This window comes from Molossus molossus, unplaced genomic scaffold, assembly GCF_014108415.1.
Source record: "Molossus molossus isolate mMolMol1 unplaced genomic scaffold, mMolMol1.p scaffold_m16_p_6, whole genome shotgun sequence".
Taxonomy (NCBI): Eukaryota; Metazoa; Chordata; class Mammalia; order Chiroptera; family Molossidae; genus Molossus; species Molossus molossus.
In genome coordinates, this window is record NW_023425399.1 from 20282366 (window position 1) to 20306561 (window position 24196).

The 24196-nt window shown below is 50.3% G+C and overlaps 1 protein-coding gene and 1 pseudogene across 1 annotated transcript in view; both read right to left on the reverse strand.

Moving 5' to 3' along the window:
- Positions 1 to 24196, reverse strand: part of MMP24 (matrix metallopeptidase 24) — a 44973-nt gene that overhangs the window by 1333 nt on the left and 19444 nt on the right. Inside the window, exons 2-8 of the mRNA XM_036245050.1 lie at positions 22522 to 22670; positions 17811 to 17927; positions 15820 to 16124; positions 7936 to 8097; positions 5425 to 5639; positions 3309 to 3447; positions 1752 to 2018 (exon numbers count right to left, since the gene is read on the reverse strand). Of these exons, the coding sequence (XP_036100943.1) occupies positions 1752 to 2018; positions 3309 to 3447; positions 5425 to 5639; positions 7936 to 8097; positions 15820 to 16124; positions 17811 to 17927; positions 22522 to 22670 (1354 nt within the window). The remainder of the gene's footprint in view (positions 1 to 1751; positions 2019 to 3308; positions 3448 to 5424; positions 5640 to 7935; positions 8098 to 15819; positions 16125 to 17810; positions 17928 to 22521; positions 22671 to 24196) is intronic.
- On the reverse strand, positions 23456 to 23864 carry LOC118618343 (annotated as a pseudogene).

Here is a 24196-nt window from a genome sequence, read left to right on the forward strand (position 1 = left end):
TTCAGTGTGTGCCTCCCAGATGGGACTCTTCTCGGCCTGGGGCCACAGCTCTGTCACACTGCCCATCCCATAGGCACCCCCAACTTAGGGCTTAGACAACACTGTCTCCATAGCTCTGGGGCCTCAGTCCAGCTCTTGGCCTGAGCCTAGGGAGGCAGAGAGCAAGATTTCTCCTATTGACAGTGGATACCACCTCTTCACAACTATAATGGCCTTTTCCTTGGCTTGGTACACATCACTTTGCAACACTGGTTGCAGTCTCTGGGACCCTCTTGGGGAGGGACTGGAAGGAAAGAAGGCAGCAGGGCTGAGGGGCCACTCCCAGCAACAGCCGCAGCAGCCAGCTAGCCCATAGCCGCAAAGCAACGCACTCAGACTCTCATTGGCCGCCTCCCCACCCTGGCTGGGACGTTCATTGGCCAAAGTCCTTGATGTCATCTGTTTCTGAGGCTCCCCAGAAAGCCAGACCATGTGTGTAAAGCATTAGGTACACAGGAGAGGCACCAAATAGCTGCTCTGTCCCTGGGGCTGCTGGCTTTCTTACCAGTAACGTCTCCTCCGAGTCCTTCCCGGTGACCTCTCTAAGGTGGCCCCCTCTGCCTTGCTCTCTCTCACAGCCTTTCTTTCCCTTAGAGCATTTATTGCTACCTTATTTTTTGGCCTCTAGCCAGGATGTAATGCAAGTCTTGTTTTCTACTCTGTCCTCAGCCCTCCCACACAGCCTAGTTCTGAGTAATTATTGTGGCATGAATGAATCTGTCATTCCACATAAACTACACCAACGCACCAACAAGATGATAAGGTTGATGATAGCAGCTAAAACCTAGGCATGCGCCATGTGCTAGGCATCGGTGTAAGTGTGCTACCTAATGTATCTTCTTTAATCCTCACAACACCCTGTGAGGCAGGTACCATCGTTATCCCCGTTTTATAGATGCAGAAACTGAGATAAGTGACTTGCCCAAACTCGTAGTAAGTGGTGGAGACGGGATGTGAAACCAGCCAGGCTGTGCTTTTGACCATATCAGTGGAGATGTATTCAACAAACATTTATGGAAACCTACTCTGTGCCTGGCAAGACCCAGCAAGACCCCTTCCTGAGAAGCTCCTAGTCTGGCCTCCAGGAGGAGCTTGGGAAATATCTCATGAATAAAAAAGGCTTCTCTCTCCACCTTCCTGCCCTCAAGCCCTGTGAAACAGTACCTTTGAACCACCACATCCATCACTGCTTTTCAGATGTGATAACACAAGGAGCTCCTAGAGTATACCTGAGGACCCCTGAGGAATGCTGTTTGAAGAAATGAAGTCAGGCCCTGGCCGGTTTGGCTCAGCGGTTAGAGTGTCAACGTGCGGTCCTGAGAGACCCAGGTTCGGTTCCCGCTAAGGGCACGTACCTCGGTTGCAGTTTGTCCCCGGCCCTGGTCGGTTGTGCGGGTGGCAGCCACTTGATGTGTTCCTTTCACATCGATGTTTCTCTCTCTCTCTGTTCCTCTCTCTCCCTCCCACTCTACCTGAACAAGAAATGGAAAAATGTCCTCGGGTGAGGATAAAAAAAAAAAAAAAATGAAGTCAGTCTATGAAAACATCTCTCAGTTGATAATCATCCCTGAAGAAAGAGAATTTTACTGTGTGAGCATGGGTGATATGAGACAGTTGTCTTTGCTCCCAGGTGGTGTTTCTCAAACCTGGATACCTGAGAGCGTGCCAATGGGCCTTGCTGAGACCCCTCCCACCCGCCGGCCCTTACGTACATCCTTCCTTGCTGATGAAGGCGCCCTGAGGAGCCTGTGGGATGCCCTTCCACACAGTGATGGGCTTGGGGTAGCCCGGGTCCGTGGCTCGCCGCTCCTCGCTGTAGCGCCAGTACTGCTCGCCTTTGAAAAAGTAGGTCTTGCCCACCGGTTCCCAGCGCAGAGCCGTGTCAATGCCTTCTCGGGGCAGACAGCTGCCCAGCTCCCCCAGGCTGTGGGGGTACCCAGGCTCCACCGTCACCTCCTTAAACACCCAGTACTTGTCACCTGTGACCAAGAGAAGCCCAGGATCAGCCTTCCCCAGTCACTCAATGCCAGAGGTGGTGGCTAGTGCCACTTGCCCATCTTCTTTGGGGACGGAGTCATTCATAGAGTCAGAACCTGAGGGGGAAGCAGCCCTAGGCCTGCTTGATGCCCTCAGTGGGAGACTGAGGCCTCTTGGCCCAGGCAAAGCGTAGAGGGCAAGAGGCCAGAAGCCAGTCACAGGTCCTGGACAACTCATCCCTTGCCACCCAGGCTCCATGTTTCACCCTTTCATGTGACTTGCTCCTTTCTCCTCTTTGGGTATTCCCTGTATCCGCCCCCGCCCCCCACCTTCTACCACCGACACCCAACTCAGGGCGTAGCCCACAGCCACCCTCTCAGTGGACTGGGGCACCAGACCCAGGTACTCCGATGGCATTTCCAAGTCAGCTTCCTGAAGTTCCTCAACTCCACCACATGGGGCTCCCTCCCTCATCACCGGTCAGCCTCCCAGAGTCCCCAAGTCTTGGCATCACCTTTCACCCTCTTTCCTCCTCCTCTAGCTGTGCTCTAGCCTCCCAGCTCCTCCCGGCTGTGGGCCTTACAGACATCGCTTTGCTCCGCTCCAGCAACTCTCTCAGAAATGGCGTCTGCACCTGCTCTCGGGCTCCCTCTGCTCGAAGCTGAATTCCCAGCGCTGCCCTATGGATCGGTATGAAATCTGGCCTGACAAACAAGGCTCCTCGGGCCTCGCCCCCCAACTGCCTTTCCAGGGCACTTCTCACAACTTTCCCTCGTGGGGCACCTTCCCACACTCCTCCTTTGCCCATGCTCTTCCCTCCTGGGCCTTAGCCCAGGTCAAGGTAACTGAAGTGAAACCAGCTAGCACCGGATGGGCTCAGGGAGGGCACAGGGTGGGCGACACATGCTTGCGCCCCCTCCTCCTTCCCTGACCTCTCCAGCCTCCAGGACGTGACCTCCTCCCTCCGGACTCTTATGGAGCTGACAGGGTGGCCTTCCATGGAGCACTGATGGTCTGCAATGGCCTATACAACCCTCTATTCATGTGGCTGAGGCTTGTCACCTCACCAACTTGGGCACACACAGATCCTCAACAGCCACTCCCTGACTTGAGTTCTCCAGGCTGTGCTCTGCCTGCCTGAAGGGATCTGTCCTGTCAGATGTCTGTCTGGTAGGGCTAGAAGGATCCTTGGAGTACATCTCTTCCCACCCCACTTCTCCCAGTTCACAGAAGGAAAAAGGAGTCCCGAGGGCAGGGAGCCATCCCAAGTCCCGCAGCACAGGCCACATTACCTTTGAAGAAGACAAATCTTCCATCAGCCCTTTCATAGGCTGCGTCTATGCGGGCAGGCAGGCCCTTCCAGAACTGCTCAATCTGCATGGGGTAACCCTCCTGCACCCGGTTATTGCGTAGGCGCCAAAACCAGCGATCCTGGGGGTTAAGGAGGGGAGAGGAAGAGGCATAGCCTCTGAACCCAGTGCTCAGTCCAACAACCCAATACTTTCCCCTGGGCCCAGCCTTGAAACCATTCCTGAAGTCTGTCCATTTACTGCTTCTAACTTTCAAAGCCCCGTGAGGCACACAGGATGCACATTAACTCTCTTCCAGTAGGCCTTCTGATGGCTCTTGCTGCCCGGAGCAGACAGGTCTGCCGGGGAGAGGAGGTGTGGGGGAGCGGAAGGGATGATGCTGGCGCCTGGAGTAGCCGCCTGAGGGCAGCAGAGAGTCACTGACCTCAGCAGAGCCACTCCCCAGGCTGGTGGGAGGCTCAGGTGGTCACTGAGCCTGGGCAGAGTGCCCTCCTCATACATGGCTGGCTCCATTTAGCAGGGCAGGGACCATGGGAAGCAAACCTTGGGAACTCCCCCAAGACCTGTGTGTGAATTCAGGTTCCTCCACTTATAGCTGTGCGGTGTTGGGCACAGTACTTAAAGAGCCTCACCTGCAAATGGGGGTAGTGATGGGGGGTCAGATGAGAGATTATAGGCGAAGTGCCTAGAGCAGTATGGGGCACATAGTCAGTGTTGTGATGAAAGCCTCCTCTTCAGACTGGTGCCTCACTGCAGCCCTGGCTGGCCGGCACGCTGGGCAAGGCCTACAACCTCCCAGGGCCTCAGTTTTCTTATGTGTAAATGAGGAAAATAAAACCCAGACTTGCCTAGGAACCGTTCAGTTGGAGGATCCAAGAGTAAAGAAGAAAATGTGATTCAAAAAAGATGGTGCAAAAGCAAGAAAAAGTTTTTCAAGGGTGTTTTACAAAGTACTTTCACATCCAGTTTTTAACCCTTATTTTGACTTTCATAACTCTTGCTGTCGATCTGAGATACACAGTCTTAAGGAAGGGCTAAGTGGTTTTCCTAGAGTCACTCGGTGAGAGGCAGGACTGGGCGGACCCAGGGCACCTGATTCTTGCTCAGTGTTCAAACTTGCTGGGAAAACCCCACCACACGAGTGGGGCAGTCCTCCACAGCCTCCCAGTGTAGTGGAGACATGCTGCCCAGACCCCCTTTATGGAGGGCTTTCTGTGTCCAAGGCTGGGGGTGTGGTCAGCAGGCAGTTTTCAGCTGTCAGCCTCTAGGGATGGCCTCAGCTTCAGAGAGGTCCCCCAAGGTTACACCCTTCCTTATCCAATGACTGAAGGAGGCAGCGGGTATAAAGTTACAGCCATTTGGGTCTAACATGGGATAATTCTGACTGGCCAACCTACCTCAGAGCCCCCTGTGAGTGTGGCTGAGTCTTCAATGGGCCTAAAGGCTGCTTATCTTCTTCCCAGTCAGCTTCCCTCCCACAAACACTCATCCCAAAGGCACTCCCTCATCAAAGTCCTGCCTTCCAAACCCCGTCTGAGTCTGCTTCCCTGAACGCCAACTGCAACACACCAAGCAGGCTGCCTCAGGTCAGCCCATGGCTAACGTGACAGGACCAGACAGGTGACGAGATGTAGCCTGGGTTGCTTTCTGTCAGGCACACCTCGGTACCAGCCTGTCAGCCCTGGCAGGATCTGGAGACAGACAGGGCCATCACTGCGCCAGCCCCTCCTCCAAGCTGCCATCTTCATAACCATGCACCGTTTGATCTTCATACGCCCTTCATTAGGGGAATGATTCCCCTAGTTTGCAGATGGAGAAACTGAGGTCCAGAGAAGGGAGGTGACTTGCTTAGTCACAGACCGGAAGCCACTCTCCAATACTTTCCCCCAGCATTAACCCCAGGAAGGTGCAGGGTCACCAGTCTGGCCCCCTCCCTCTTGATTCACTCAGCAGCACCCGGAAGATATCCCGTGTCCTGGCCATTGGGCCAGCTCCCATCCAGGCCCCATAGCAGGCCGAATCCCAGAGCAGCAGCCTTCTCTGGCTCCGTGGAGGAATAGGAGGGGACCCCTGGAAGGTGCCAGTCGACTGGCCCTACCTTAAACACAAACATCTCGCCCCGGAAGAGGGCCACTGTGTTGAAGTTGCCATCACAGATGTTGGGTTTGGCACCGGGCGTGGATGGCCGGTCCCCGAGGGGTGGCCGAGGGGGCCTGGGCTGGCGCTCATGCTTCCTCTCAGACGGTGAATGGATCCTGCGGACGGGGAGCGTGGGGAGGGGCCTTGTGGGCTCCAGGGGCTCGGCTGGGGGTCCTGGAGAGAAGGGCTGCATCTTAGGAACGGGCTAGAGTTTCTGCCTCCCCCTGCCCTGGCCTCATCATCACCTAGGCAGCTCTGAGACAAGTCTGTCTCACTCCAGCCTCCATTTTTCACTCCCCCAAACTTTTAGATAATAGGTGAAAAATAACCATTAAATGGGGCTTTCCTCTGTCCACTCTCAAATCTGGTATCTTCTCTTTCTTCTCTCCAGTTGTGAGAGAACATGTCCCTTCTTAGGCTCAGTGTTCCACTCTCTCTCTCTCTGCTCCCCTCTGCGCACTCTGGCCCCACTTCCTCTCTCCTCCTGCTCCAATATGGCTTCCGCCTGCCACCCACTGGCACTGCTCGGCCAGAATCTCCAGTGGCCTCCATGTGGCCATGTCCAGTGGTTACTTGGCTCAGACTCTGACGTGCACATAAATCCTCCAGGGATCTTGGTAAAATGCAGATGATGACTCAGAGGATCTGGGAGGGGCCTGCGATTATGCATGTCTTCAAGCTCAAAGGTGATGCTTATGTTGCTGTCTGAGGCCCACACTTTGAGTAACAAGATCATAGAAACACTTTCCTCAAAACACTCTTCTCTCTTTTCTGGAACCCTGCACTCTCCCGGTTTTCCTCCTACGTCATGGGCTGCTCCTTCTCAGCCTCCTTTAGTGGTAGCCTTTCCTCATCCACCCTCCTCGAAAGGTGGGGGAGCCCTGGTCCTCCTCTCTCTCTCTCTCTCTTTCTCCTTCTCCTTTGGTCCCTAGGTCAGGGCTTTTCCACCTGGGCTGCATAACAGGACCACCTGGGGAGCTCAAAAGAACTCCTGAAGCTCAGAAGGCACGCAGGCTAGTTCAAACCAAATCTCTGGGGCAAGGGCCTGGTATCGGTGTTTTTTACTGAAATCCCAAGGTGGTTCCAGTGGGCAGCCGGGTTGAGAATCACCACCCGAAGTGATCTCATCCAGGTTCATGGCTGTAAAGACTCAGTGTTAGAGCTGTCCAGTAGGATGTTCTGTGATGACAGAAATGTCCTCTGTCTGCACTGTCCAGTGCAGTAGCCTCTGGCCACACATGGCTACTGAACACTTGAAATGAGTGACTAGTTGTTAGTGTGACAGAGGAACAGGAAACTTAATTCTATTTAAGTCTAATTAATATAAATTTCAATTTAATAGCCACATGTGGCCAGTGGTTACTATATTGGACACCAAGGATTCCCAAATCAACATCCCAGCCTAGATCTCTGATCTACACACAGACTGGTCAGTCCTATTGCCCCACAATCACGAAAGCCAGAAACCTTGTTGTCATCCTCCGATCTATCAGCAAATCCTGTCCATTCTTTTTTTTTTTTTTTTTAGAGAGAGAGAGGAAGGAAGAGAGACACATCAATCGGCTGCCTCCTGCACGCCCCCTACTGGGGATTGAGCCTGCAACCCAGGCATGTGCCCTGACCTGGAATCAAACCGGGACCTCTCAGTCCATGGGACAAGCCTCAGTCCTCTGAGCCACACAGGCTGGGCCTGTCCATTCTATTTTCAAAGTACTTCCCAGTTACTTCCACCCCGTCCAGTCCTCTACAGCTTAATTTACCGAGATCCTGCCTAACCTCCAGGGCTCCAGGAGGGGCATGCTTCTCTGTGAGGTCCTCAGGACCTCCAGAGGGCGCCCCTCCATGCTCCATAGCCTGGGCAGTGTGTGTGGGGAGAGGGGCTGTGCTGTGTGGACTTGCATTTGTTCAGTAAACTGGTCTTCCCACCTCCACCTACTTGATAAGAACAAGAACTTCACATACCAGCATGCCCAGAGAATGGGGAGGGAGGCATGGTAGCCGGCTTCTCATCTTATCAAGATATCAGCCTAGCTTCTTATTTTTTCTTGTTTAAGAAAAAAGCTCTGGTTATAATATTCATCACATTGTGTCACTGTTACTTGGGCAGATGTGCGTGTCTCCTGGCTAGAGGTGGGACCCCTTGAGAGTGAACCACTGGAGGCTAGAAGGAGGTGTGTGGAGGGGTAACGGGGGAGAGAAGAGGGAGCGTCCCTCCCAGTGGCAGCTCAGACCCTCCCCTAGGTTTCCCAGGGTGAGGGCGAGGGGGAATGGTGGGGGGTGGGGAGGTAGCCTTGCTCACTCTGGTTAGGCAATGACACCCCAAGTCTCTAAAGGTTAGCAGCTGTCAGAGACACAGCAGCTATGCGGATGGATGGCAATGCTCCCCCTTCCCCGCCCCTGCCCCCCTGACAGGCAGGCAGCCACAGCCCAGCCCCGCAGTGGAAGTGGTGGCCCCTCCCCTGCCACACACCGTAGATCTTCTGGATGCCTTGGAGATCATCCTGAGGCAGCTTGAAGTTGTGCGTCTCCATGTACTGGTAGAAGGGTGCCATGATGGCGCTGGGGTCATTGGAGTGCTCCAGTCCCAGCGCATGGCCCAGCTCGTGCACAGCCACCAGGAAGAGGTCATTCCCTGTGGAGAGGGGGACAGGGGGTGCCCAGGGCACCCACTTAGGTATCAGTCAGTCAGTCAATCCATTACATCAGTAAATACCCATAGACTTTGTGCTAGGCCCTGTGCTGGACACTGGGACACACAGAGAAATCAGGCACATCCCTGCCTTCCAGAATCCTTGATGTAGTGGGGGATAGGGAGAGAGAAGCAAAATAAGTGAAACTAGTGTTCCAGGTACTTGAAAAGATATCTGTAGGGTCGAGTGAAGATACGGAGACGGGAGGAGTCATTTCAACTTGGAGGAAGAAGTTCTGTGAAAGCTTCATAAGGTGAGCTTCAGTTGAGTCTTGAAAGACGAGGAGTTAGTCAGGAGAATGGATTCAGGGGGCAGGGGAAGAGGGGTGGGGATGGCATTCCTGGCAGAGGGAAAGCTATGAGCAAGATCCAGGGACACGCAGTTTCATCCACTTGGCCTTGGAACAAAGCACGAGGGCGCAGAGCGCGATGAGGTCAGCCAGGCCGGCAGGCAGGGCTCTGATGCCATGCACAGGAATTTGGATGAGCTTCTTGGCCAGTGGGGGGTTTAAGCAGGAGTGGGGGTGGTGGCAGGATGACATCACCCGGCTGTGGCTGGAGGGAGACTTAGAGGCAGTGAGACCAGAGGCCGGGTGTCAGAGGGGGCAGTTCGGAAGCCGTACAAGGGTTCAGGTGAGAGAAGAAAAGGGCCTGAGCCAGGGCGGAGGTCGGAGGTCGGAGGTCGTGGGACAAGCAGGGGGGAGTCCTGGGGGACAGGATGGAGGTCAGCTTCAGGAGACCCAGGGGCCGGCAGGGCTCTGGTCACATGGCAGCTCTCAGTCCAGCAAGATCTCAGTTCTAAAAGAACTGAGCTACTGTCAGGACCAAGGCAGGGATTCAACTGTGAAAAACAAGTCCGGGTGCTGAAGCGGGGCAGGGGATCCCAGGTGTGACGCTGAGGCGGCAACATGGCCTAGTGGTCTTGAGCATGTGCCTCTGAGTGGAACAGTCTCGCTCATTTCCAGCTCTACCCCCACCGGCTTTAGGAACTTGGCCAGAAGGGTCTCCCCGATCCTCATTCCTCATTTGTAAATAGGAAATCATCCCACCTGTAGGGCTGTGTGGGCCTGGATAAGGTAACACGTGGAGGGCATGGCTCTGCGGGTAGCTCTTGTTACCACACGTAAGCCAGGGAAGGTAGGTGTCTGGAATAAGCCCACTGATCAGAAGGGAAGCACGAGGCCAGTGGGGTTCCAGCAACCGGATCCTCTTAAAGCCAATTCCCCTGAACTCTGGATGAGGCTTGGGACAGAGCAAGGCCTGATTTTTTTTTTTTTTTGGGGGGGGGTTAAATAACCCCAGCTTTGTGAAAGAAACGCAAGGGGCTAGGAGTTGAGCAGGCTGTTATCAGCAGTCCTGACTGCTGTCTGTCCAGTTACAGATCCTGCTTGCCTTGACCTCTGGCACCTGAATGCCCTTGAGCCCTGCCTCTTACTGCCCAGCTTTAAGACATCTGAAAAGCTCATTGTCGCAGCTCATTCTTGCCACCCTGAAGTACAGGGGAGGCTGCCAGGAGCCCAGGAGGTTGTCAGGAGTCATAGTGTCCACTCTGGCCCCAGTGTCACTGGCAAAGTTAACCTACCCCAACCCAGTCAAGGGCCCTGTGAGGGTCAGATGGGGCTGAGGGTTGTCTTTGGCCTTTCTGGCTAAAGTCTGAGGAAGGGAAGAGCCCCACGGGGGGGACCCAGACACGTGCATGCCTGCCATGCTGGACACCACCAGTGTTTTCAGGGAAGGGGGCACGGGCGAGATCAGCGCAAGGTTGGCCAAGAGCCTGGGGCTGCCTTCTGCTGGGGAAGGGCAAGCTGGCACGAGGAGGGCTGGCCGCCCCCGGTTCCTTCCTCAGGTCCTGGTCCCTCTGGCAGCAGGGAAGGGTGAGCTCATCTCTGAGCTCCATCCCAAACAAGGGCGGCTGCTGGAGCCAGCAGAAGGCAGCTCTGCTTCCTGGGGTCCAGTCTTGGCTCTGCTCCTGCCTGTTCTTCCACCTGCGGTGCTGTTGGGGCCACTGTCTCCTGACCAGGCTCTTCCTCGGGGGCATCCACAAGGATTTCAGCTGGAAACCAGGGAGCAGGGCTCCAAGCACCTGGCCAGACTAAACCTTTGTCCGCAGCCTGTCTGTTACTCTGTGAGCCTCCGTCCCCTGGTTTCTGTAGAGAACAGGAGCACGTCCCTGAAAGAAAGGGTCTGCGGGTTTGTTCCAGGGGCCAAAAGGCAGAGAAGAACTGGGGAGCTGGCATCTCACTGCACAGAAACCCGAGACCTGTGAAGTGCGGGCTGCTCTGAGGAGGTGGAAGGAGAAGGGACGGGCCCGAGAGCTCCCTGGAGCTTGTGAGTGGACAAGCAGAGGGCTAGAGAAGACCCCGGTCAGAATTACAGTCCCTGGGAGCCAGACTGCCAGGAACCCCAGCGCGGCTGTCCTAGCAGGGTGACAGTTTAAATCTCTTCCTCTGTAAAGTGAAGGGAATAATGTTACCTTCGTACGAACTGAGGTGAAGATGAATGAGGCAAGGTGTGTTAAGCACTCATACAGGCTCCTGGCACATAACTGTCACTATTAATTAGCCAGGTCACCTTGAGCTGTGTGTGAGGACCAGCATCCCCGATAGGGAGTGTTCGTGTGGGCTGGGGGCTCAAAGCCTTGGGTCTCTTAGCAAGTACATACCTTGTCTCTGCCTCATTTCCTTCTCTTAGGACCTCTATATTTGGCGCGTCCCATCTGATTGACTCCTCAACCCCCTCAAAAGTTTATAACATTTCCCTTTGCTTCTGTTCTTTTGCCAGTGCTATCCCGTCTGCGTGGAATAGCCTTAGTCCTTCAAAGTCCAGCTCAATGCCCTACCTTCCAGGAAGCCCTCCTTGATTTGTCCCGCTGTCAGTGAGTGCGTCCTCCTCTGCACTCTCCCAGCTGTTTACCTGAACTGTCTCTATGGCACTGACCACTTCCCACCCTATATTATAGTGTCCAGCACACACTCTCATTCTTCCTTGAGGGCAAGCTTTGGTTTTGGAGGGCTAGATGACAGCAGCCAGGACAGGACGAAGGCAAAAGTTCAGTATTTCTCCTGGTGTGGTCCTTGGACCACCTGCAGCAGAACCACCTAGGGCCATTGTTAAAAATTCAGAGTCTTGCCCTGGCCGGTTCGGCTCAGCGGTTAGAGCACTGGCCCGTGGAACAAAGGGTTGAGGGTTTGATTCCAGTCAAGGGCACGTTCCTCGGTTGTGGTTCAGTTCCTGGCCCTGGTCAGGGTTGTGGGGGAAGGGGCAACCAGTCGACGTGTCTCTCTCACATCGATGTGTCTCTCTCTCTCCCCCGCCCTCTCTGTCTGAAAATGGATGGGAAAAAGTCCTCGGGTGAGGATTAAAAAAAAATTTACAGTCCTGGGTTTACACCTGCCACTTACCAACTGTGTGAATTTCTTAACCACTTGGAACTTGACACTCCTCATCTGCAAAATGGAGACTATGATCCCTGCTGAGTCTATCCCCCAAGGTGGGAAGAGTCACTGAAGTAATTGCAGAAGAGCTCTATCCTGTGACTTGCTGGTCTGGGTGACTCTTCCTGTCCTGTCACCTTCCCTGGGGCTGGGCTCCCTCCCCAGCAGAGCTTAGTGAATTCTGCTGACTTCACTGCTTGACTCATTGGAAAGAGTCGAGGACAGAAAGTACCTGGAAGCAGTCCCCAAGACCAGATTAAAGGTGTGGTGGGGCAGACTGCCGGTCACCTGGACTCCAAGGGGCTGGAGACCCAGAACACCCTTACCGTCCAGTGGTTCCCCATGAGCTTTTAAATGCACAGGTGGAGGAGATTCTGATTCTGATTCTGCTTCAGTTTTGGGTTAGGGTTTAGGCACTCTTTTTCTTTTTTTTTTCTTTTTAAAGTTCCCCAGGCAAATTTTATAAAAGTTGGGTCAGGCTGACACACCTGAGCTAACTGGTCAACCTTAACATCATTAAAAGTGGGACAACCTGCATCACAGTGCTTCCTGATGTGATGGATTAGGGAGGACCAGCACCACCTAGGAAGCATTCTTGCCAAAAAGGTGCACCTGAATCTGGGCAGGCCTGTTGATCTAATTCCCAGTGTTCAGGAAGTATGGGGAAGAGAGGCATGTTAGAAGTGAACCTGAACCTCGTCAAGCCAAATGACTACACTCAGGACAAGTGACCCAGTTTCTTCAATAAACATGGTGGGGGGAGGGCACGGAAAAAGGAAGCAAGGTGACCCTTTAAATCAAAAGGGCTTTAAGAGACATGTCAGCCATGTATGATGTGTGGATGTCGTTTGGATCCTGGTGCAAGTGAACAACTAGAAAGACATTTTTGAGATCATCTGAGAAAATGAACACAAACTGGGTATTTGATTTGTTTTTAAATCCTTACCTGAGGACATTTTCCCATTTTTGTTCATATAGAGAGGGAGGGAGAGAAAGAGAGAGAAACATCGACGTGAAAGGGACACATCGAGTGGCTGCTACCGGTACGACCCCAACCAGGGCCGGGGACAAATTGCAACCGAGGTACATACCCTTGACCAGAATCGAACCCGCGACTCATTGGTCCACGGGCTGCCCTCTAACCGCTAAGCCAAACCGGTCAGGGTGGGTATTTGAATTTAAGAAATTATTGTTAATTTTGTTGGGTTTGATATTAGTTTTGTGGTTATGTAAAAAATAATCTGTTCAACTTTAACAGAGATATATACCACAGTATTTACAGGTGAAATGATTATGCCTGGGATTTTCTTTAAAATACCTAAGCCAAAAAATAAAAGTGTGTGAGGGGGGAGGGTAGATGAACTAGGACTGACATAATGTTGATAATTGTTGCAGGATAATGGGTGCCTGGGGGGTTCATATTGTCATTCTCTCTACTTTTGTGGGTTTGAAATTTTCCATAATGGAAATTTAGAATAGAGAAGAAAGCCAATAAACAAAAGTTCCCAGGAGGCTCCACTCCCGCCCTCGCTGAGTTTATGTGGAAATTAAACAAGATAATATACAGGTGCTCAATAAATCTTGTTCCTTTCCTTTCCTTCCAAAGCCGTCCTAGGGCGACTGGCGCACTCCAGCTTGCCAGCCAGGGCTCTACTGCTGGGTAGCTCATGCTTGCTTTGCCAGCGCACAGAGAAGTCCCGACTGTCCACAGAAGACATTGGCCATCTTGGAATTTCTTTTTTTTTTTTTTTTTATCCTCACCCGAGGACATCCTTCCATTATTTTTATTCAGATAGAGCGGGAAGGAGAGAGAGGAAGAGAGAGAAACATCGATGTGAAAGAGACACATCGAGTGGCCACCTCCCACGTGACCCAACTAGGGCCGGGGACAAACTGCAGCCAAGGCACATGCCCTTAGCGGGAACCGAACCCGGGTCTCTGTGGACTGCAGGCCAACGCTCTAACCGCTGAGCCAAACTGGCCAGGGCCATCTTGGAATTTCTATCGGAACTGGCAGTCATTCATCAGGATGGGGTGGGACAGACAGGAGGGTGCTAGGATTGTTCCGACCCCTTTCCACCCTCACCACCAGCAGCGCTTAGGCTTTTGAGACTGGGTCCAAGGTCTCCAACGGCAAGGAGGGCATGTTGGAAATGCAAACCCCAGAGCTGGGAAGGGGAGGGCGGAGGAGGAGGATCTTCCCACTGCTTCCCTGGACAACAACCTTCTAGCATTTCATGTCTCTCTGTCAGGGCTATAACTTAAAATCCCATCAGCTGACAGTGCCTGGCATATAACTGGGGCTAAAAAATGTTAGTTCTCTTCTCCTCACACCTTATCAGTTAGCACAGACTGCCATTCCTTGACACTGGTCCAAGAATAAGAATGAGATAAAGAACAGGAGTTTGAAAGCCAGGAAACACATCCGGGACAAAGGGAAGGGACAGTGGGACAGAGGAAGTGGAATTAGGCAGGAAAGAGGACACAGATTCGAAGAGGGCAGGGGACAAAGAAAAACTGAACAGTTTTATAACTTTGCCTGGGCTGAGCTTTGACCAAACCACTTCCTGGACCTCCCTTTGAGGGACAGGCCAAGAGCTGAGGATCCCTGATCCATGCAGATACGGAGCTTTCTCAAGGAGGCCGTCCCCATCCACAGACACTAGGCACAGCCTCTGCGGAAATAGCTCTAAAGTCTGCTCGCTCTCAGCCTGAGCTTCGCCTAGGAAAAAGAATGCCCAGTGCTTCCCAAACTAGGGTTATTCAGAATGAGAATCTCCAGGGTAAGGGCCTGGGGAGCCATGTTTATAACAAGAACGCTGGTTGGGTCTTATGATCAGATAAGTTAGGGAAATTGTGGGGATGGAGACAGTGTTTCTTGAGGTGCTGGGACCCCTGCATCAGAAGCACCTGGGGATTTTAGTAGACTAAGTGCAGATGCCCCGGAATCAGAGACTCAGAATAGCAAAAGGTTAGGGTCCTGGAGTCTGGAATCTGTGTTCTTTGAAAAGGTTTTTAGGTGATTCTGGTATGCCCTGTAGTCTGAGAGCCGCAGAAGCTTAGCATGATGGCTGTGCAGTCATAATGCTCAGGTTCAAAGCCTTATTTCATCATTCAACAACTACGGGACCTCTCTATATAGTTTATCTATCTGTAAAATGGGGACAATAATATATACAGACTATGTGGAAGGTACTTGGCATGGGCCTTAGAATGTTAACATACTAGTTGTCTATTATAATCTAAAACAGACTAGAACAGGATTCTCTGTTCCTTTCTCCTCTAGACTTACACTGCATTTTCTTGGTATTTCTGCTATATCCACCAGTCCGGTCTACATGTGACAGGGTGACTATGTACACATCTGTCTCCCCGACTTGACCCTGGACTTCCAGAGGGCAGAGACCATGTCTTTTTATTTTATTTTTTTAAGGTTCGGGTCCCCTGGGTTGTGCATGTTTCATTGAAGTTGGAAGGGACCTCAGAGATCACCTAATCCAGTCCCTCATTTTATAGATGAGGAGACGGGGGTGGATTATTTGCCTCTCATGACACAGGCAGGTGCTTGAGCTATGGTGTGAGCTCTGGCACTGCCAGCTACCTACCAGCTATGCCACTTGAACCACAAACCCTTCATCTGAAAAATGATATACACTTGCCTACTCACTAAACATGTGCCTTATAAGTAAATATGGATGAGGAACTCTTTTGCAACCTGAAGAATATTGTTACTGTTTCTGCACAGTATTGATTCTGGATCCATATATTCATTAAATCATAGTGGTGAAGAGCAAGTTACGCAAGGAGCGAGGGTCATGTGCCTGTGAGGCTGACATACGGGAGAGAGTCAGTCACATCATCCCATAAGATGGTCCTGGAAGCCGTCATCAGTCAGGCTAGATCACTTTCAAACCCCACTTTCAGCTTTAATGTTTTTTTAACCTTTTCCCCAGCCTCTGATTCATTACTTTATCTTCTTATTCATGACCTAACTTCTCCCTCCTGACTCAGGGTGAGACCATTTACTAAGGGATCTGACCCATCTCCATGGTCTTGGCCCTGGTGGATCACATGTTGAATATCCTCAGGGACCACAGTTTCCACCTTCTTAGGTTCTTAGTTCTTGGACAAGAAGCTCTAGAAACCAGGAACTCCTCAATGGTATCCTCCAGGTTCTTCCTTAGGGCTTCTGAAAACCCAGGACTGACCCCTTGTCCCCTCATTGCCTTACCATCATGGTTGGCATTTCCTAGCGTCCATGGCTCATCTGAGTCAAAGTGAGTGTCTCCTCCAATTCCAGGGCCAGGGAAGTAGGCATGGGCCAGGAATCCTCCTTCCCCATCAAATGGGGAACTGTCACCATGGAAGCCAGAGGCAAAGAAGATCATGATGTCTGCCTCCTTCCGGTCACTTTTGATCTCATGGTATGGCACCTCTTCAAAAGTCAGTGGGGTCACCTTCTGCCACACATCAAAAGCCTGGCGAATAGCTTTCCGTGTGTCTAGCTCACCCACCTTTGGGGTGTAGTTGTGAATGCTGGTGAGAGAAGGAAAGGAATTTGATTAGGGAAGAATAGACAGAGAGTCAGAGACCAGCAGAGCTAAAAGAAACATCAGAGACTATATGGACCAATACTCTTCAGATTTTGACGTCCCGACTTCTGCTGTGGTGCCCTAGGGGTTGGAGGAGATGAGCAGGCAAGGCTCTCAATCAAAGCATCTTTGCTTTTTTTTTTTTTTTTTTTTTTTTGGTACATGCCCCCAGCAGGAACCAAACCCAGGACTCTCTGGTCCGCAGGCCGAAGCTCCAACTGCTGAGCCAAACCAGCCAGGGCATAAAGTGTCTTTGCTTTAATCAGTGTTTTGTATTTAGTCTCTGACAAAGTTTGTGTTGAATATAGGATTTCACTCCAATTTGTAGGAAAAAAATAAGTTGGTGGATAGCATTTTCTAAAATGTACGTTCTTCTTTCAATACATACTATATGTACATTTGTAAAAGTTATAAAAACATTTAAACAATGAAGAGTAAAGTGAAATGTCTCTTGAAAAAAAAAACATTTGACATCAACTACTGCTTGTCTACATAAAAGCTGGTATAGAGCAGCATCCGATTTAATCAGTTATAGATGTAGCTATTTGAGGTCACTGTATCCATATTGCACGGTTCTCCACCATGGAGCATCCCTACTTCTGGATGCTCTGCCCCAGGAACACCTGCCAAGAGGATTATTCACCCATCTATAGGCTAGAAAACTGAGGCCCAGAGAGGTTGGGTGATAGAAGTTAAGGGCAGAGTTAGATTAGAATCTGGTTCTTTTTCTTGATCCACTCTACTTCTTCAGGAGACCTTAAGAATCTATCCAGTTTCTAACCCAGATTCTTCTTTAGTTTCCTTCTCTTGTCAGATTTCTGAAAAAAATCCTGTTCTGATCTCTACAACTTGTCAGCAGGAGAGTCCTTAGTTCCTCTCTTAGATCCTACCTCAGAAACCAGGAGATCTACCTGAGATGGAATCAGAGTCTTGAGAGGTGCCAGCCAAAGCCCACCTGAGCCTGCCCTATGCCTGGCTCGTGCCCCAGCCCCACTCCGAATTCTGCTGTCTGAGTGTGCTGTGATGGGCCCCGGCATCCCTGCCCTTGGCCGCCGGGCTGGCTCGGAAACTGATGCTGCTCTGCCTTTGGTTTCCCTGGACAGCCAATGAATGACATTGTTGTGATTCAGCTCTCAGGTCTCTGTACTCCTTCAGAAACAACTGAAATCTGTGCTGGAAACCTCCCACGAAGTCTTACCAGGCTAAGTGGGAAAAGGATACAGATCAGAGAGAGGGGGGTTTGTCAAGCGGTGATAGGAGAACGAGTTTAGCTATGGCTCTTTCTGTACCGCAGGCCGACGCTCCAACCGCTGAGCCAAACCGGCCAGGGCAGCTATGGTTCTTTATCACAGCCAAAAGTGACTGCACAATCCATACCCCACTTTCTATAACTAAAAATGACCAGATTCTAAACAGAGCACAACTCAGAAGCCCCTAAAGGACCAAATAAACCTGAGGTTGGGGACAGCATCCTCTGGAAACCACAAGGAGGACAAAGTGATAGGCTCTCAGTGCCTGGCCTGCACCCTGATCACAGACCCACCTACAGTGTGAGCCTCTGAAACTCAGGCCAGGAAAAAACAGTAAGGATGGAGCCCAAACCAGGGAGGAAGAGAGGACGTCAAAGCACCTGTAGGTGATGTGTTTCTGCCTCCACTTCTGACCAGTCAGAGCATAGCGCTTGTTTCTCCGTCTGCGGCTCAAGTGGGGGTGATCAGGAACACCACATCGGGGTTTCTTCATCCATCTGGGCAGAGAGAAGACATGGACACACATACACTGTGGTCACTGAACACTCTAGGAAGACGCTGCACAGTCTCCAGGTCCTGGTCTGAATGGCAGTGTGCGTCGGAACCCTGGCTCTGATGGGTTCCCCCAAGAGGAACACGATTGACTCATTCATTCATTCACTCACTCACAACTGAATATGAGGAAACACTGCTGCATAAGAGACTGGAGGTCAGAAGACATGGGCTTGATATTTCCAGCTCTACCATGGATCATAGGAGCCCAGGCAAGAGACTGAATCAGTGGAGTCTCAGTCTTGCTGTTCCTAGGTTGTAGTGCGCCTCAAAGGAGGGCATATATGTAAAAATGCTCTGTAAAAGTTATTAGGTCACATCACTTCCTGGTTTAAAATCCTCCAATAATTCCCCCAAACACCTAAAATAAAGTAGAAACTCTTCACCTTGGCCCACAGGGCCCCATGTGGTCCAGCCCCTGCCCACCCGTCTGAGGCTACCTTCCCCTCCTTCCTCTCATGTGCTCTGCTCCAGCCACGGTGACCTTGCTGTGCCTTGAACATGCTAAGATTATTCCCACTGCAGGGTCTTTGCAATTGCTGTTCCCTCTCCTTGCAATGCTCTTCTCATGGTCTGTTCCCTTACTTCATTAAGGTGTCTGCCCTTCAGAGAAGACTTCCCGACCCCCCCTCCAGCGCAGCCTCCCCCTCCCATCCCACCACTCTCTGTTTATCCTGCTTAACTTTTCTTCATAGCATTTGTCATTCATGGAAATTATATATTTGCATTCTTGTTTATTCTTTGTCCTCCCACCTGATTCTAAGCCCCATGAGGACAGGACCTTGCCTGTATTCCCAGTGCTGGCACAGTGCCTGACACAGGAGGTTTTCAGCGGAGATTTGTTGAAGGAATGAATGAGAACTACCCACAGTAGAATTGCTTGGAAGACAGCAAATCCCCTTTCGCTCTAAGTGTACAGAAAGTGGCTAAACAACCATAAGATATACAACGTAACTTATTACACTGTACTGTGTTTTTAAATTTACTAGTCTGTTGCCTCTAATAAATGGGAAATTCTTTGAGGACAGGAATTGTATCATATTCATCATTGTGTCCCCAGAAGTTAACCCAGTGCCTGGAACTAATGTAAATCCTGATAACTGTTTGTTATCAGGTAAAGTTATATCAGGAAACAGTAAGCCTGGGACATCACTGAGGATATAAAAAAGGGGCCAAGGTAGGAGATTTAGAAGCTCATGGATGATTGGGGCCCAGGCCATCCTTGAATTTTAAGTCCCTGCTGGCCTAATGACTAACTCACTAAACTATACTAGGATTGCTGGAAGGGAAAACAGTCTGACCTCATTTGCAGTTGTTGAAAGCAGTTGCCACTGGCAATATAGAAAAGAGACAGAGAATATTTTAACCAAATATTAAAAGCCCCTCGAGGGACTTCCCTAGGTCTCACTCATCTCGGTATGCTCCACATCGCCTACAGTTCTATACTCGGAAATCAATATCGGCAAACACAATAATAACAACACCATGCGTTGATACTTTTTTTCTGATTCTCAAAACAACTTTGTGAGGTAACCAGAAATGATATATTCTCTACAGTATAGTTGAGGGAAAAGAGACACATAAACTAAGTAACTTGCAACATATAACAAACAGTGAGGGGGGGGCTGGAACTTGGTTGAATGAATAAATGAACTATTAATTTTCATGCTTAGCACAAGGTTGGGCTAGAGGAACTGTTCGTTGAATGAATGAATGAATGAACGAACGAACGAATGAAGGAGTAAAAGTAAATAATGAATAATGTGTGACATTTCCCAAGGTAGGCACTCAAAAATAGTACTTTGAATTGCTAATTTAGTCTCCTTTCACAGTCCCTGGGAAAAAACCAGGAGCCATCTCTGCCAGGCTGAGCAAGGCCTGGAACTTTCCCCAGTGGGGAAACAGGCCCAGAGAAGGCCATGGACTGCTCAAGGTCACAAAGCTGGACCTGAAACTAAGTTCCCTAAATTTTACCCCAACCTCCTCCCCCCTCAGATATCATTTTAAGTGCAACCACCTCCTGCCTTTCCATGCCTCCAAATCAGCATTCTCAGCCTTCCTGCAAAGAGGTGGGGGCAGAACCGTGAGTGGGAAATGCCATCCTCCTCCCTCAGATCCTTCCCTCTGCCTCCTCCTTTGTGTCCACCTGCCACACGCTGAACCCTGTCCAACAGGCCTGGGGCTTTCTGGAACAGAGTAAACCCCAAGGCCAGGTGGTGCCTCAGCAGAGTCACCAGCACTTCTGCCCCAGGACGCACTGCCACGAGCTCTGCACGTAGCCCTCAAAATAACCGCTTTGAAGGCGGTCAGGCCCTGTCCAACCAGCTCACTCACGAGGCCACAGGCCCGAGGAGTCCACTGTACTCCCAGCATCACAGGAGCAGTCTAATGTATTATCTCAGAATTTCAGTCTTACAATCAGAGTCCTAGGAATAGGAAACACTGGGCAGAATTTTAGGATCATAAAACCCCCCACACACCAAATTTTGAAAGCTTAGATGCTCAGAATAATAGAATCTAGAATTTGACAGCCATAATTCAACACTCCCCTTTGTAAATGAACAAGCTGAAGCCCAGAGAGATGAATCTCTCGCGAAGTGACTCACCCAAGGGGTGGATTGATCCTGGCTCCAGGATTGGGTGGATTTCCTGTTCTTTCACCCACCAACTTCCCCGCACCCTCCCCCAGCCCTGCTCTCCCCTCAACCTGAGCTCAGGATCCCACCCCTCACCACCTCCTTAGGAGACTCACTCCAGGTCTTTCTCATGACTTCACAGTGCTAATAGCTTTTCTTAACAGCTTTAATAACTTAAGTGGCTATTTCTTTTTTTTATCCTCACCCGAGGACATTTTTTCATTTTTTGTTCAGATAGAGTGGGAGGGAGAGAGAGGAAGAGAGAGAGAGAGAAACATCGACATGAAAGGGACACATTGAGTGGCTGCCACCCGCACGACCAATCAGAGCCGGGGACAAACTGCAACCGAGGTACATGCCCTTAGCAGGAACCGAACCCAGGTCTCTCTGGACAGCAGGCCAATGCTCTAACCGCTGAGCCAACCCGGCCAGGGCTCGTGGCTATTTCTTAAACAAACTTAAGCCTGCTCAACTCTCTCCAAACTTAAAACAAACAAAATCCATTCCTCTCTAGCTACCCTCTATTCCTCCCTTTCACTGTTAAGCTTCTTGGAAGTTCTCCTACACTTGTCACCTTCACTCCTCCCCTCCCGTCCTTCCTGACTGCAATCTTGTTTTGTCTCCACCATTCCGTGGAGCGTACAATGGCCTCTTTGTTTCCAAACTCCGCAGACCCTTGTCAGTCTCCTATCTGAGCACCCTGCCGCAGCTGAGCCCACAGCCGTTTCCAGCTTTGTGCTATGACATCACAAGCCCAGGCCTCTCAGACCTCCGTCGGCTCCTTCTTGCTTTCAGGGGTTCATCCCCAGCACTCTTCTCTTCCTCTAGGCCAGTGGTTCTCAACCTTCCTAATGCCACGACCCTTTAATACAGTTCCTCATGTTGTGGTGCCCCCAACCATAAAATTATTTTTGTTGCTACTTCATAACTGTAATTTTGCTACTGTTATGTCTTAGGTGACCCCTGTGAAAGGGTCATTCGACCCCTAAAGGGGTCGCGACCCACAGGTTGAGAATCACTGTTCTAGACTCTCCCTGAGTTTGCTATTGCCTCCTAAGTGTCTCCCTGAAACTCAGAGTTTCCTTCTGAGTCCTAGACTGATGCAGCCAGATGACTGTATTTTTCACTAAATGGTGAGCCTCTGGAGGGCAGGGCTCATACGCTCAAGCACAGTGCCTGGTCCATGTAGGCACTCAGCCAACATTTGACACATGGAGAAAGTGGACCAAGAGTTGTCAACTTGTCTTTCAAGGATTCTCTGCATCAAGTGTATATCTTAGGGAATGTCAGAGGGATGACCCATAGAACCTCCAGTTTTAGAGTCAGAGGAAATTGAGGATCATCTATAGCCAATCCCTTCACTGTGCTGATAACGAAACTGAGGCCCCAAAGGGTTAAGTGACTTGTCCAAGGTCCAGCAAGTTTGTGGCAGAGCATACCCCCAGCTCACCATGGGGTATTGTCTCCTGAGATGACATTGCAGATTAAAAGGTGGGCCCTGCCCAGTTTGGCTCAGCAATTAGAGCATCGACCCTTGGATTAAAGTGTCACAGGTTCAATTCCAGTCAAGGGCACATGCCTGGGTTGCAGGTTTCCCCGGCCCTGACCAGGGTTGTGTGAGAAACAACCAATCAATGTGTCTCTCTCAACATTGATGTTTCTCTCTCTCTCTCTCTCTCTCTCTCTCTCTCCCCCTCCCTCCCTCCCTCCCTTCCTCCCTCCCTCCCTCCCTCTACCTCCCTCTCTTCCACTCTGTCTAAAAAATAAAAAAAATCAATGGAAAAATTTTTTTTTTTAATTAGGAAGGTAGGATGGGCATTGCATATACATGAGGCCATGACAAATGTGAACCCAAATGTAAGTCTGGAAATTTCAAAGGCACAATGTCCTACGCAAATCTTACTCGATTGTTGTCTGATCCAACACACCGGTGACTGGGATCCCGTAAAACTGCTGCATAGTGGAGACTGCTGACTGTAAGGCCTTCCCTGAGTGCAACGCGGATGCCCACGAGTCATAGGGAAGCAGGTAGCCATAGGACTTTAACCAGTTCTGAAAGACACGTGAAAGAAAAGGATGCATTATGCCGGAGAAGGCTCTCTTCTACCTGGGCAGAGATCTGCCCTTGAAGCTAGGGATCATTTTACCCAAGGGACTTGTGCACTCATGCTCTGATTTCTTCCTCCTTCACCCCCACCTGCAGACACCTCAGCTTTATCTCCAGAACACATAGCTCTTGTTGGCTTACTCTCCCGTTATAAACCTTTCACTGGAGCCCTACTGACTACAGAATAAAGATTAAATTTGCATTCAAGGGTTTCTACTACCCTGACTCTTTGCTCATTTATTCAGTGGTTTCCACTGACGTGCGACTAGACATGCAAGAGCACAAAAATGGTCCATTTTCTGGGAAAGAGTGGCCTGTTAACCTGTATGCCTCCCAGAGACCCATGTCTACAGCCAGAGTCTGATGAAGAATCATGCTGTGGAATATTTATTGTCATGAGATGATATATAATCTTTACTGCTAACCCCTCCTAAAAAGCAAGTCATTATAAATAAATGTAAATAAACAAACCAATGTATTATTTAATTTAAATATCAGTACATAAATATATGCATAGAAAAGCCTATAAGGGCACACATGAAAAATAATAGTATGATTATGTAAGAGAACTTCTTGTTTTTGAGAAGTGCACACTGAAGTATTTAGGTTTACATAAGGTGTATGAGGCCTGCAACTTTTTCTTAAGTGAGCTCGGGGTGGGGAATCAGGTGAAGGATATTCAGGAATTCTTTGTCCTATTTGTTTTTGTTTTTTTGTCTATTGAGGCATTTTATTTGCACATGTGTATTACATCCCTAAAAAAGAATCCCAGGATTTTCCCTCCTGTGTGTTTTCGTCTTGCTTCTTTATGGTCCATGATGCCGCTGAGGTTGTCAGTACAATGAAACCAAGCTGAAGGGATGGAAGCAGGTTGTTCTGCCATTTTTCTAGATCTTTGAGTTGCACATCAAATCTGGGGCTGGTTACTCCACACTTGTTCAGTCTGCCTGTGAGGTTCACAACCATTTTCCCAGCTCTGTGATCATTAATAATTTCAAATTCGCCAATGTAACCATCATCACAGTTAGAAACCGGCCGGTGACTTTGGAGCACAGCCTAATAAGAACCTGGTGTTTGCCTCTCTTGTCAGCATTGTTGATACCCTTCAGAGCATCAGCCAGGACATGAACGCGCACCATTATGACAGCCCAGAAAGGTGGCTGGGCTATTCTTGAAAACTTTTCTAGAAGTCTGAAATAACGTCACATTTTTTTACATAAAAAATAATTCATAAATGTCTTTTGATATAGTATCATGGGGGACTTTCCCCCCTCTTTTCTTTTGTCTAAATTTTATACATGGGGGTCATTAAAAATAAAAAGGAGAAAAGCTCTAAAAGGGCAAGAGAATCTGAAAGTAGTTTGGGTGCCGAAGCCCAAACAAGCAGTGACCCCGAAGGGTAGCCAAGCGAAGACGATATTCCCACCACGAGCACGAAGGGATGGCCACTGAAGAACCCAGAGCACCAGGA